At 38.6% G+C, this 15796-nt stretch overlaps 1 protein-coding gene across 7 annotated transcripts in view; it reads left to right on the forward strand.

Annotated features, from left to right (window-relative positions):
• Positions 1-15796, forward strand: part of Atpalpha (sodium/potassium-transporting ATPase subunit alpha) — a 324453-nt gene that overhangs the window by 196961 nt on the left and 111696 nt on the right. For all 7 annotated transcript variants that reach the window (XM_067137567.2, XM_067137572.2, XM_067137569.2 and 4 more), the window contains one exon: positions 4611-4856. In XM_067137567.2, coding sequence (XP_066993668.2) covers positions 4611-4856 — 246 coding nt within the window. The remainder of the gene's footprint in view (positions 1-4610; positions 4857-15796) is intronic.

A 15796-nucleotide genomic window follows, 5' to 3' on the forward strand; every position in this document is an offset into this window, starting at 1 on the left:
GCAGATCATTTACCTATATATTTGTTGTGGCTTAGGTTGGTGTTTACTCAAAGAAAAAAGAAAAAGCATTGGAATGTACAATCTGTTCAGGTAGTCAGGGTGAGGGACTGTTAATTTATATGCCATCAATGGTTTTAAACACGAACTACGACAAGCGACTACTAGCGCTAAATTCGAAACAACGTTTACATCGCGGGACCGTAAACTCCTTAGCTCAGATATGGTCCCGCACATAGGTTGCTCTTAAACGCCTTAAGGCGTCTATGGGAATGAATGTGTTAACACGAATCTTGTATTCTAGTATTATCGTATACGGTATGTTTGTTATCAAGACCAAAACAGATGGGAGACATGAGAGGTCTTGGGATTCCCTATTACTGTTTTGGTCCTAATATAAGAGCGGGAATTTTACATTGTGTTAAAATTTCATAAAAACCAGTCGTTTAATTTGCATACGTTTCATTTAAAAAGTTTGTATCATTTCCCACTCGTACTGACTTCTGCAGCGAGCGCACTTGCCAGCTGAGCTCAGGGCCGTGAATAACCGTAATTTCTGAAGTTCTGATAATATTTTTTCTGTTTCCAATTTGATTGTGATTATTGACGGGTAGAATTTACCGGGCGAGTTTGCCGTGCGGCTAGAGGCGCGCGGCTGTGAGCTTGCGTCCGGGAGATAGCGGGTTCGAATCCCACTGTCGGCACCCTGAAGATGGTTTTCCATGGTTTCCACTTTTCACACCAGGCAAATGCTGGGGCTGTACCTTAATTAAGGCCACGGCCGCTTTCTTCCAATGCCTAGGCCTTTCCTATCCCATCGTCACCATGAGACCTATCTGTGTCGCGGTGCGATGTAAAGCCACTAGCAAAAAAAAAAGGTAGAATTTAATAAAATGCATTCACAAACTTTTGAGAATAGATATTTGCATTCGAAACCATGTTGAGTTCAACATAACCTGTAAATGTCCATGTAGGCCTGATTTACGTGGTACAAGCATTCCAGATACTGACTACGAACAGTACACTAATGATCAAATTACAATAGAAGATTAAGAAAACAAGGGATTTTGCCATCATGTTGGGCACTTTTGTATCTAATGTGTTTAATTTTATCAGATTAGAGAATTAAAAACAACTTGTGGTTGATTGTTGTTTAGCTTGGTGTTATTAGATTTCTCGAAAAATTTGGCTGATCAAAGTTGCTGAACTGGAAGAAGTTTTCATGGAAAACTGACGAAGTTTCTCCAGTGAAACTGAATATAAAGTATCGAGATTTTTAACTCTCGTACCAGTAATTAATGTTTGAAGCCGGTCCTGCGGTCTAACTTGCCTGCCTTTCACCCGGAGGGGCCGGGTTCGATTCCCAGCCAGGTCAAGCATTTTTACCTGGATATAAAGGCTGGTTCCAGGTCCACTCAGCCTATGTGATTACCTTTAATTGAGGAGCTATTTAATGGTGAGATGGCAACTCCAGTCTAGAGCCAGGAATAAGAGGATTTGTCACACTGACCTTGAGTTACCTCATAATCTGCAGGCCTTCGAGCTGAGCAGCGGTCGCTGTAGTTTGCAGCTGTAGTTTAGTTTGGTTTGGGAGTGTTTGTAAGATTATAATTATACATATTTCATTTTCGTTTCTGTTATGTTTAGCCAAGATGTTGATGGTTTTCATTCATTCCTGTATTTTCCGTTTTCCCGTGTTGTAAGTTTCTGTTTCGTGGTTCCTCCAAAAACTGAGAATTGAGGTTCCACCTTATATTATCATGAATGTTTAAGCACTCCTTATTACAACCTCATGTAACCATAAAACCCATTTTAAGAACAAAAGCCAGATCAAAAATGGAATGATTGAAAGTTGTGCACATTGGTCCATTGGCATCATCCACCATCTGAATGGCCCTTCCACAAGCCAGTGTGATGAAACTCTTGGACACAGAACCTCCTAAACAGGACCCACTCGGTAATGAGTGTTATGACCTACATCAATAACAGCTTTCACCCTATTCAGCATGCTGGCAATTAATGCCATTCGGCACGAAGATCCAGGTTTGAAAACTTGTCGATCCGAAACACATCCAAGCTTGTTCCACACATACTCGATGGGATGAGGTCAAGCCTACGAACTGGTCTGCCAAGGGTGATGATTCTGGTGTCTTGCAAGAATGTAGATGCACATCAAGCAGCTTGAGGCTGTGCATTACCCTGGATCAAAAATTTTCTTCTATGTTAAGGGCAAAAGGGATGCCATGTTAGAGAAGAACCCCCTTGATGTTTTGATGAGCATTCATTGCTTCATTTTCAAAAAGTACTAGCTCAGTCCTGCCATGAGAACTAATGCCTCTCCAACCCATGATGGAACCACCCCCATAAGCTGTTCTTACTGAGGATGTACAAGCAAAATAATGGTCTTCTTTACACCTTCTCCCTTTCATATGGAGATCTAAAACTGAACCTTGATTCTTCAATGAAGAAGACATCGCTCCTGCATCCAGTTGTGATGTTTTCATGCAAACTGTAAGTAGGCCACCCAATCTTCTTGACACCCACTCTGCTTCTGTTCTCATTATCCACTCGTTAATTCTGATGCCGTGCACTTCCTGTAGGCAATTTTGAATCCCAAATAGTATGACAAGACAATTTTGTAGTACCCATAGCATTGGAAATATCATCTCTAGTCCTTGTAGACCTTGGACATCCAGATCCAGATTTCCTGTGAAAGGTGTGGTGTTTCTGATGATGGGTTAAAGCCTTGTATGCACTTTTTTGTGATGTTCTCATGACATCTGCAGCATGCCATAAGCTGTGCCCAGAGAGTGCAATAGAAAGAGAAGACCAGGACAAACGTGGAAGCAGAGAAGGACAATGACAGTCTCCCACCTACACTTAACTGCCCTCATCCTTCCTAGTTCTACATCAATTTCTTCCCACACCCCTGACGAGTTTGTTACTGATTTTCAGCTTCATCAAAAGGGGGAAATCATGTTTTCATGTCAAGGAATATTTTTTTTTTTTAAATTAATATTTGTTTGCTGCATCGAAGGAATGTTGAAAATAATAAAAATCAGACTAGCACTATGTGCATGTGAGATAAAAAGTTTGTTTTTACAAAAACATTTACACATTTTAAAATCACATTTTCTGGAAAAACCCACACCTTATATATATTTAATAGCTGTCATACCTGTCTTTGACAGGTCAGCCATGTAGGTGGTTCAGCTAAATGGATGAAAGCAATCTGATTGAGTGGAAGTAGGAATATGATGGTCTATCTGTAACACGACAGGCTCCTCAGAAAGTAAACTATTAACCTGTGAAACTTTTGTAGAAAGTGTGAATAAGTTGTCAGTCCTTCTGTGTAGCTTAAAGAGATTGTCAGTTAATTGAAGGGATATCTTTCTCCAGGTGAGTCTAGGTATAAACAATACTCTAGGTCTTGTCATCTGGAAAGTTTGTAAGAAAAGAATTAGAGGACCTGGCTTGAGAGAATGAGTTATAAGAAAATATCACCCTGACCAGTACCTGTTAAAATATCGTCCTTGATAATATTCTTGTATAACTTCCTTACTCGTAGGCAACTACCATAGCTTAGTTTTGATGCATTTAGTTTCCTCAATAACTTAACCCTTTCAGTCACCTTGTTCTCAATTGAGGTCATCATATTAAACTCTCTGTAATTTCCTTTCCATGTGGAAATTTCACAATTTTTTTATGACAGGAAATAAATTGTGATCAAAAGGGCTAAGAACTTTACCAGCACTCCTGTTTTTAATGTAATTCCATGTGCTGTTTAGCTGGTGCAGAAATAGAATTGGGAGGAACTCTACTGGCTGATGAACTGCATCGTAGTTGTTCATAACAGTTAACTCGTATATATTTTCTTTCTTCACCCGAAATTCAAGTTATATTTTCCCCATTTATTTCCATGACCTGTTCATATATGGAAGCCTCCCTCATTCCCATCTCTTAATTGCTATACAGGCTGTTCCTGTCAGCGAGATAGCTCTCTGTATGGTGCATGAGAACACATCTGTGCACACAAGGTTTGGGACACACAATACATCAGGACTGGTCAACTTTTTTACTAGAATAAAATTGTATAAGGCATGGAAAATTAGAATTTAATTTTTCTCTTTTCTTTGTTACAAAGGATTCTTTGGTAAGTTTGATATAAATGTTAGGGTCCACATATTGAACAGAACATCTAAATATTTCTGTTAATAGTAGTCATAAAATCAATTTGTACAGTACATAAGATTGGAAATTTTCTACAACAGTTTGTTTTGTAGTATTTATCAATAAGACTAGTATTAATATGGATATTTGGGAATTAATGTTTAGACGCTCCCCTAAATTGTTTCAGCCAGCGTGATAAAATGTGTTTATAGCCTGGATTGTTGTCCCTTCTCCTCTGACCTTAAATACTTATTGTATTTTCATTAAATTTTGCTCAGCAGTTCTCTTGTGGTGCACATGCATGCATACAGACATTATGGAGATTTAAAAATTCTAATCAAAGTACAGACATAAACTCTTCTTTATATAGACATCTGTAATTTTTAAGTTGTTTAATTAATTAATTAATTAGTATATTTTAAGGCTAATTCTGAATGTTTCAGGTATCATTGTGGCTAATGTGCCTGAGGGTCTGCTGGCTACTGTGACTGTGTGTCTGACCCTGACTGCCAAGCGAATGGCCTCAAAGAATTGTCTGGTGAAGAACTTGGAAGCTGTAGAGACTCTGGGTTCCACGTCTACCATCTGTTCAGATAAGACTGGTACCTTGACTCAGAACCGAATGACGGTCGCTCACATGTGGTTCGACAACCAGATCATTGAGGCAGACACTACTGAGGATCAGTCAGGTAAGAATTAACACTGTAAAATTAGCAAGCATGCTGTGCACTTTCGTAACTGGAGACAGGCCAACAGAGTACTTTGTATGAATTTCTTTTCATTTCTTTGTATGTTAGCTTTTAAGTGATTTAAAAAAAATTGTAGATCTATCTGAGATCTAGTCAAACATTTGAGAACTGCTAAGCACTGGATCAAGCAAGCCATGAAACAGATCAGGTACAGTGGAAGCAAGTAGTCAAACATGTTACATGAAAGGTTACAAACATTTGTCACTAAAAAATGGAGTTGATGAGGAGTGGAGTGGAGCAACAATGGAGTGTTGCAATTTCTAGGAACTTTAACACATTGAAGACTGAGCAGATGAAGTTGTAACTTACGCTGTGGACTGAGCATTTGAGTGCGTTGTCACATTGTTATACAAAAATAACTGATGACCTTACTTCTAGTCACAAACCTATTTTGGATTCGGCAACGGTTGAGCTACGCATACATACCTCGTTTAAAAAAAATTGAAGCAAAACCACTAACTTTCATAAATACATTTTTAAAAAACCTTGTTTTCTATTTTAACTTTTTTTTTTTTACACATTACATATTAAAAACGTGTAAAGTTTCCTATGATGTAGATGTTGATTCCCGTAGGTCCAAGTACGGACCATTATATTGGTATTATAAAGTTTTCTATTCACACACTGTGATACATTTATGAAACACAACATACATAATATGGTTCATGGTGTGGGTTACTGTGGTCACGTCCTAGTTCGTGAACCATGGGCAACGGCTGTGTGGCCTAGCAAGTGGTCCTGAGAGTGGGGGTACCAGTTGCTACGGAATGGGAGTGGGCATTTTGGACATATTCTGAGCCATGGCCCTCAGGTGGCTAGGACTATACAATCCACCGTGGTACTTAGCCCTTTGAAGGAGAGATCCTCACTTGGACTATGTGTAAGTAGGATAGCATCCTGCTGCACATATTTACTGAGCTCGGAACATTTTAAGGAAGCGTCGGACCGATGGGAGTAAAGGAGTCCCACTCCCATTTGACAGGTGAGGGATTCCTTGGAAACAAATCAGCGAACAAAATGGAATTCGATAGGGAGCGATTAATATTAATGGGGCTTATGGAAGAAAGTAGAACTGGCTGAGTCAGCAAAGAGGATGCATCTGGATGTACTAGGAGTAAATGCTATTCGGTTAAGGGGAGATAGCGAGGAAAAGGTAGATTATAAAGTGTACTTGACAGGTGTTAAAAGGGGAAGGGCAGAGTGTGCATTAGGGCTGTTCATCAGGAATACTATTGCACGCAACATAGTTTCGGTTAGCCACGTAAATGAGCAAATGGTATGTATAGATTTGGCAGGTGGAGGAATTAGGACTAGATTTGTCTCAATGTACCGTATTTTCTCGAATAATTAACGCCCTTGCCCAATATTTTTGGGTCCAAAGTGGACGAAAAGAAATGTTCCCATATTTTTCGAACATCCATCACAGAGCTCCTGATGCGTTTCGAAATAAAGATGTCAACTACTCGAATAGCAGGCTCCCTATTGCAAAACCGGGCATTCCAAATATTGGGCAATGTGCTGTTATCAGCCGGTACGAAATACCACTGCACTAGCCTGCGAGTGAATCAGCGCAGAAGTGGCAGTGATCTCAAAACTTTATTCATCTACAGTGAGCAAGTATTCGAGTAATACGGCATTGTATAAACTCGCAGTGATCAGTTATGCCGAAACATACGGGAATAGGGCAGTGGGCCGCAAGTATTCAGTGTCTGAATGCAACGTGTGCTAGTGGCAAAAACAGAAATTTGCACTTCAAGCAACCAACAAGGCTCGCAAAGCATTTCACGGACCAAAAAGTGGCAAGTTTCCACAGTAGAGAAGGATGATTTTAATACGTGATTTCGTTGTGCAAAGTTGGATATGCCATTTCTCACTAAATGCTGCATTTTAAAGGACGAGAAATAGCTGCTGCACATGGAATCAGTGTCTTGGATTTTAAAGTTAGCTGAGGCTGGATGATTAATTTGATGAAGAGAAATGGGCTCTCTCTTCGAAGAACATCATCATGCCAAAGAATGCAAATTGATTTCAACCTAAAAGTAATTTATTTTCACTGCTTTGTGATTGAGAAGCGTAAAGTTAAGGAATTATTTGCTCTCCCAAATAGGAAACTCTGATCAAGACGCCAATAAATTTCGACATGCCACAAAGTCGAACAGTCGACACAAAAGGGACATAGTGTTATCGTATACACTATGGGAAGCGAAAAATGATGCACTGTAATGCTTGCTGTAAAAGCTGATGGCAGAAAGCTTGCATTTACGTTGTTCTAAAGCGTAAAACAATACCAAAAGTAAAAATCCGCAACGGATCCACGTTCGTATCCAAGAAAAAGGGTGGATGGACATATCACTTATACAAGATTGGATATGAATGGTTTGGGGAAATTGAGCAGGTTCCCTCCTTCGATGCCTAGCCCTTCTCTTAATGGACAATTTTCGTGGCCACCTGCCGGAAGACACTAAAGTTATTGGAAACCATGAAAACCGATTTGGCACTGATTCCGGGTTGGGAAAGTGTGCACGAACTTACCCCAACAGGCAAGATTCGGAAACCACCTGTGGAACTACTTTATTAGTGGAAATTATTTGGGACATTATTTTTACGAAGGTGATTGAATAGAGCTTCAAGAAAACAGGAATCTCAAATTCGTTAGATGGGAGTGAAGACGATTTTTTATGGAGAAATGTGAGCAGTGATAAAAGTAGCAGCTGTTGTTCCTGCAGTGCTGGTAGCGAACTAGAGGACAGTACCCTATGAAAGGTAAGGCTTTTTTTTGCTGGTATGTCAGTATGTACTTACATGAATTGAACTTTATTAGTTCATATTTATTTCACTTCAGGTCGTATCGTCGGCTCATAACGGGAAGAGAACTTTCCAGTGTCGATACTTCAAACCATTGTCTCCAACATATCTTATGTACCCTATCTGGCATTCAGAAAGAAACACATGCCGTAATTTATGCCAAATGACTATAACCGCAAATGAGTTGAACCAATTGTGTGTATATATTTGATGTGTTCTTTTAAATGTTCTTTTAATTTGTAAATATTCTTTTTAATATCTAAATTCCATGAATAATTTACGCATCCAATCCTCCTCCCCCCCCCCCCCCCCGGTCAAAAAGTGCATTAATTATGCAAGGAAATATGGTATTCACCATGTGAGGGTGCAGGTGAGGATTAAGTTGACAAGTTTTATGAAGCATTGAGTGACAATCGTAGTCAGAGTTAACAGCAAGGATAGGAGAGTGCTAATGAGCGATTTCAATGCAAGAGTTGGAAATAGAACTGAAGGCTACAAAAGTGTGATTGGTAAACATGGGGGAAGATATGGAAGCTAATAGGAATGGGAAGCATTTGCTGGACCTCTGTGCTAGTGTGGGTTTAGCAGTTACGAATAGATTCTTGATGCATAAGGCTATTCACCGCTACACATGGGAGAGTAGGGGTACCAGATCCATAAGACTATATCTTAACCGACTTCGGATTCAGGAAATCTGGTAGGAAATTACAGTCTTTCTGGGGATTTTTTTGATGATACAGACCACTATCTGATCTGTAGTGAACCAAGTATCTCAGGCCTAGGATAGAGAAGCTGAAATCTGTCTGCAAACGAAGCAAACGAATAAGGGTAGAAAATCTCCAAGACGAGGAAATTAGACAGAAGTACATCGATATGATTAGGGAGAAGTTCCGAACAGTGGACAGTAAGCAGGTTCAGCATATAGAAAGAGATTGGGTGGCATACAGGGATGCTGTAGTAGAAACGGCAAGGGAATGCCTAGGAACAACTGTGTGTAGAGATGGGAAAAAGCGAACATCTTGGTGGATTCATGAAGTGAGCCCAGCTTGTAAACATAAAAAGAAGGCTCATCAGAAATGGCTCCAAACAAGGGCTGATGCAGATAGGGAATTGTACGTAGATGAAAGAAACAGAGCAAAACAAATAGTTGTTTAATCCAAAAAGAAGTCATGGGAAGATTTTGGTAATAACCTGGAAAGGCTAAGTCAAGCAGCAGGGGAAACCTTTCTGGACAGTAATAAAGAATCTTAGGATGGGAGGGAAAAAGGAAATTAACAGTGTTGTGGGTAATTCAGGTGAATTCATAGATCCCAGGGAATCACTGGACAGGTGGAGGGAATATTTTGAAAATCTTTTCAACGTAAAAGATGGCGGTGTCGCAAACAACCAAGCTCATGGGGAGGAGGAAAATGATGCTGGTGAAATTATGCTTGAGGAAGTGGATAAGGTGGTAAATAAACTCCATTGTCATAAAGCAGCAGGAATAGATAAAATTAGACCTGAAATGGTGAAGTATAGTGGGAAGGCAGGGATGAAATGGCTACATAAATAAAAATAGCATGGAGTGTTGGATAGGTACTTTCAGATTGGATAAAAGCAGTAATCGCACCTATCTATAATCAAGGAAACAGGAAGGATTGCAACAACTGTCAAGGTATGTCATTGATTAGTATACCAGGCAAAGTATTCACTTGCATCTTGGAAGGGAGGGTGCGATCAGTGGTTGAGAGGAAGTTGGATGAAAACCAGTGTTGTTTCAGTCCACAGAGGGCCTGTCAGGATCAGATTTTCAGTATGCGCCAGATAATTAAAAAATGCTACGAGAGGAATAGACAGTTATGTTTGTTTGGTAGATGTAGAGAAACACACAAGTATGAGGATTTGAGTTTTCCACCTAATATTATATGAAGTGTCTAAAATTACCACTGGAAAGTTCTCTTCTCGTTATGAGCCGACGATACGACCTGAAGTGAAATAAATACAATGAACTGAGGATGAGCATAAGTGCCTATAAAACAAGTACAGAACCTCATAGACTACTGAACATAACATTCTTCCGCATATTTGCAGCACAAGAATGCACTTTTGGATTTACCTTGTACAACCATTAGATATAATGTGGGGATTACAGCACAAGATATTTAAACTTGACATACCCTGTTTTATAAATTTTAACATTATAGCATTATATTTTATTGGAATATGTGGCATTCAGGTTTAGTCTAAATGTTTTATATTGTATATTCATTATTGAATAAGCAGGTTCATCAGCAGCTGACGATGACCTAATTAACAGGTTGAAACTGGTACTGTGTTTTAATGTGATTGAAGGATTTTAGACACTTTATTATGTAAAGTGTTGATTACATGGAAAACTCTCATCCTTTATATTTGTGTGCTCAAACTATCAGTATGGACAATAAAGCTGATAGATTATAGATTTAGAAAAAGGATACGACAGGGTACCGAGGGAAAAGATGTTCGCCGTACTGAGGGACTATGGGATTAAGGGTAGATTATTACAATCAATCAAAGACATTTATTTTTACAATTGGGCTGTGGTGAGAATTGATGGTAGAATGAGTTCTTGGTTCATGGTACTTACAGGGGTTAGACAAGGCTGTAATCTTTAACTTTTGTAATTCGTAGTTTACATGGATCATCTGCTGAAAGGTATAAAGTGGCAGGGAGGGATTCAGTTAGGTGGAAATGTACTAAGCAGCCTGGCCTATGTTGACGACTTGTTCTTAATGGCAGGTTGTGCCAAAAGCCTGCAGTCCAATATCTTGGAACTTGAAAACAGGTGAAATGAGTATGATATGAAAGTTACTTTCGAAGACTAAATTGGTGTCAGTAGGTCGGAAATCCAAGAGAATTGAACAGGTAGATAATTTCAAGTATTTATGTGTGTTGTCCCAGGATGGTAGTATAGTAAGTGAGATTGAATCAAGGTGCAGTAAAGCCTAATGCAGTGAGCTCGCAGTTGCGATAAACATTATTCTGTAAGAAGGAGGTGATCTCCTGGATGAAACTATCTTTACATCGGTCTGTTTTCAGACCAACTTTGCTTTAGGGAGTGAAATCTGGGTGGACTTAAAACTAGTGTAAAAACTTCTAACAATGTTCGACATGGCTAAGAGAAAAAAGTACACACTCGTGTTGACAGAGGTTAAAACATCAAAGTACAACATAGAGCTGGTAGTGGAGTGATTTTCTATAATGTAAATGCAAATCTTAGGGTACCATATACTTTTAAGGCCACTAGGTTCAGGCCCTGACCTAAATTTAGGCTAAGACTTATTTTGGCTGATGATGCTTACGACAGTTAAGCGAAACATGTCCCAACTAACACCAGTTGTAATGTGTATATCCAAAAAATAAGGCAAGATAAGTATGGGAAAGGTGGTGTAAATTATTATTTCTTATTTTAATGTTTATAATCTGATGTCCAATACAGTCTACAAGGAGATTTATTACGTGTAACATACATACTAATCATTGGGAAATTAAAAAATTACATTAATTGTAGAAATTAGCTCTAGTCGTTGATACGCGAGACCAAGCTGCTTCGGTAGTACCATCTTTGTATCGTAATAGAATTAGGTTCTGATGTGGTGCTACCTGGTATTTTTGAATGAACTACAAGCACTTCAGAATGTGTTTGAGCACTCTGCTAACGTTTGTAGTACGTTGAAGCGAATATATAAGCACTAGAACTCAACAGACCGAGCTCGATAGCTGCAGTGGCTTAAGTGCGGTCAGTATCCAGTATTCGGGAGATAGTGGGTTCGAACCTCACTGTCGGCAGCCCTGAAGATGGTTTTCCGTGGTTTCCCATTTTCACACCAGGCAAATGCTGGGGCTGTACCTTGATTAAGGCCATGGCCGCTTCCTTCCCAGTCCTAGCCCTTTCCTGACCCATTGTCGCCATAAGACCTATCTGTGTCGGTGCGACGTAAAGCCAATAGCAGGAAAAAAGAAAAAAAAAACTTGACAGCGTATGTTGCTCGACCTCCATGGAATATTACCATCGACGTACGGCACACGACGCTTGTCTTCAAAGTGTTAACTCTGTCATTCTCCATTGTACCTTTTATAAAATCTATTAAATTTAATGTAATGCAATTAGTATTTTGGGACATGGCATCCTAGTAATTATTGTAATTTTAAATATTCATATTAGGATATGTGATTTTTTTATTCGTGCTCTGCAAGCTTAGTTTTGTTGCCACAACCACAGGGTTCTGTCTTGAGCAGTTCATTTTAGCCCTTTATGACTTTACAGACAAATAAGTATTGCAGATTATTCCAGTAGTCAAGTTTCTAAAATACTGTATTCTCACATAATTAATGCCCTTTTAAAAAATGAAAATACAAGCAAAAATTTTGGGCACTTAAATTATTCATGGAATTTATATATCTTGAAATTTTATGTAGAATTTATTTACATTTAAGAAACGTTAGATTTACTCTACCGGAGGTGCCAGCTACTATGGATTGTCAGTAATGATTATGGATTTCACCTCACAATTACGGCATTATGGTCAAAGGGGAAATGATTACGGAAAAGTTGACATTATCAAGGAAAACATTTTCTGCAGAGAATAAGAACAGAAGTTAAAATGTTATATCATTTCGAGCATTTCTGTTAAACCCTCCTCATTTCAATGCTTTTGAGTTGGTAGCTATAATTATAGGATTGTCACTTTATTTTGCTTCCCATGTACGTTGTGAAAATCATGATGATAGAAAGAATGAGCCAGAATTGAGGCCTAAACACATCTATACTGAAATTGGTTATGGTTCAGAAGGCAAAAATGTCATCACAGTGCGAAGGATGCTTCAAGATAATGTACACTGTAAAGCAGGTGCTGGGTGCAAAACAAGCTACAAGGAATGTATTATCTCCAAGCTAACAAGTAGTGCGCAAATGTTATTGAGTAATATGATATACTTAAGAATAGATTGCTGACTGGAGGAGAAAAGAGGGTGTCATTGGTGAGAAGGGAGGAGCTTGCTTTGGACTTGACTGGGAAAATTTTTAGGGGCGGGGGTCTGGGAGTGATTACTGATAATCCACTTCAAAAGTTCGCACCTCTGCTATATACAAAATTGGTTTTACTTATTCACAGTTAATGTCATTTGGCATCAAATTAGGCATTTATTCTGAACAGTCAAATAATGTAAGTCCTTCATCAGGCAAGTTGAACACATGGGTTTGAACTATAGACACTGGAAAATAATCTTCCTGTTATGAACTGGTAATGCGACCTGTAGTAAAATAAATATGAATTAAGTACCAATCACGTAAATAATAATGACATACTGGCAAAATGTCTTGCCTTTTATAGGCTACCATCTTTGACATCGCTACTGACACTGCAGCAAGAATTGCTGCTGCTATAACTGCCCATATATCTCCGCAAGAAGTCATCTCCGTCCCATCTAATGTATTAAAGATTCCAGTTTTCTTGAACATCTTTTCAGTCACCTTCGAGAAAAAATGAAGTCTTAAGTGTGCAGTAGCCACTCGCAAAGGAGTTCCACCAGTGGTTTCTTGCCTATTGGAGCAAGTTCGTGCACACTTTCCACCATCCAGCACTGATACAGTTTACGCACTTTGTCCCTAAATGGTTTATTTATCGAAAGATCAAAGCATTGAAGTACAGATGTTATTCCACCAGGAATTGCTGCCAAATTGGTTTTCATGGCTTCCAAGAATTTCTTGGTGTCTTCTATCAGATGGCCACAAAAACTGTCCAACATGAGGAGAACTGGGCATCGAAGGAAAAACCCCGCTCGATTTCACCAAAATCTTGTACGAGTGACTTATCCATACGCCCTCTTTCTTGGATACAAACGTGGATCCCTCGCAGAAATTTTACTTCCGGCATTGCTTTTCATTTCAGAACAATATAACGTGTAAGCTTTCTACCATCAGTTGTTACAATAAGCAGTACAATACAGCATTGTTTCTCGCTTCCAGTAGTGCATACGATAACAATCCCCTTTCATATCAATTGTTCAATTTTGTGGCATAGTCCAAGCTGATTAGTCTGATCCTGCATTTCCTATTTGGGAAAGCAGATATTTTTTCACTTTACTCTTCCCAATCAAGAAGCGACTAAAATCAAAGACTTTTTGGTTGAAATTGTGTGGCATTCTTTGGCATAATGATGATCATGGAAGGGGAAGTGCACTTCTCGTCATAAAGTTACAGTAATCATCCAACCTCGGCTAACCTTAACATTTGAGATACTGATCCCATGTGCTACAGCTATTTTTCTTTCAAAATACAGCATTTTGTGGGAAACTACATATCCACCATTGAATAACAAAATCTCATATCTGTAGATCCTCTCTACTTCCAGAAATTTTCCACTTTTTTGGGCTGTGAAATGCTTTCCAAGATTTGATGGTTGCTTGAAGTACAGTTTTCTGTTTCCGCTAGAAGCGTACGTTGTACTGTGACATTGAATACTTTTGGCCTACTACCCTATTCCCGTGTTTTGCAGCGTAACTGATCACTGAGAGTTTATATGATACAGTATTACTTGAATACTGGCACTATGGCTAAATGGTTAGTTTGCTGGCCTTTGGTCCAGGAGCTCGATTCCCAGCCGTGTCAGGGATTTTAACCTTAATTTGTTAATTCCGATGGCTCAAGGGGTGGGTGTGTGCCATCTTCATCAGAGTTCATCATTAGTTAGGACCCCATCCTCATAGATGAGCAGGTAAACTATAGTGTCAACTCGAAAGTCCTGCATCAGGCCTCTTCTGAGGCCGCATGCCAAAAAAGAAATAAAACGTCAATACTTGCTCATTGTGGATCAACAAACAGTTTTAAGATCACGAAACGCGCATGTACCCAAAACACACATAAAATCTTTCTCTACCAGACTGGAATAGAGCGTCACTAGTCAGGTCTGTCCTGATTCACTCGCTGAACTAAAGTAGTGCAATGGCCAGGTGATAACAGAAAGTTTCACAGTGCTTGGAATGCCAGGTTTCGCGATCGGAAGTCTGCTGCTTGACACCGGTATTTCAAAATGCACCAGAACAGTGTAATCAATCACTGAGAAAGTGGGTGTGTCAAATACACAAAACATTTTCTCCTAACTTTGAACAAAAAAAAAAAAATTAGTGTGCTTTAATTATGCGAGAAAATACAGTGAGACTCTTTTGATTGCTTATCCTTCCCCCTCTTTTTTAACGTTTCCTTCAAAGATGTTGCAAAGGAAGCTTCCCCCCAAACTTTGACTTCTGTGTTTGGATTTTGTAGATCACATTTCTTTTTTCACCAATTACAGTATATGATATAAGAATATTTTCAATTCAGTGATTCCTGATTGAACAGTAGACTGATATAATTTACACCATGAGCTTGTTATACATTCCTTGTTCTTCCATCCATACAACTTGAAAATTGTATATTTCAGTAGAAATGAAAATAACTAGTCAAAATATCATTAAAAATAGACTCCTAAGAAAAAATTATATTTTTCCACTTTTCAGTACACCGTTAAGAAAGACTTTACACTGTTGATAAATAATTTTAAAAAACTTTTTTCATAACACCAGAACACGTTTCTGTTCCCGTTCGATCATCATCAGCTGGCTAACAAATAAATTTACAAGAGACATTCTAAAACATTTCTAGAAAAAATATGATGCGTAAAGGAAATAGTGTGTTGTCAAACATAATAAAAGTTCATTAAAATATAGCACGATGATTTTAAAAAGTCCACTTGCGAGTCTTAATGCTAAATACACACTGTGTTATTATGTAAAAATGAAGTCGTCTTGTTATATTCTTATCACGTTAAAAGGAATTGTTAGTGTTGTTGGTAAAAAGGACATTTAATAGTGTAAAGTCTTTTCTTTAACAGTGTATTGAAAGGTGGAAATATATAATTTTCTCTTAGGTTTCAATATTTAATGATTTGTAAGTCAATACTGAATCATCACGAGGTTTATTGTGTGTAGTCAAAATATAGTTGTGGTTACTCACTCACAGTTTTTTAAAATAAACTTCGTAAACATTACACACATTCTCTTGTCAAACCAGCTTTTTA

This window comes from Anabrus simplex, chromosome 1, assembly GCF_040414725.1.
Source record: "Anabrus simplex isolate iqAnaSimp1 chromosome 1, ASM4041472v1, whole genome shotgun sequence".
NCBI classification, from domain to species: domain Eukaryota; kingdom Metazoa; phylum Arthropoda; class Insecta; order Orthoptera; family Tettigoniidae; genus Anabrus; species Anabrus simplex.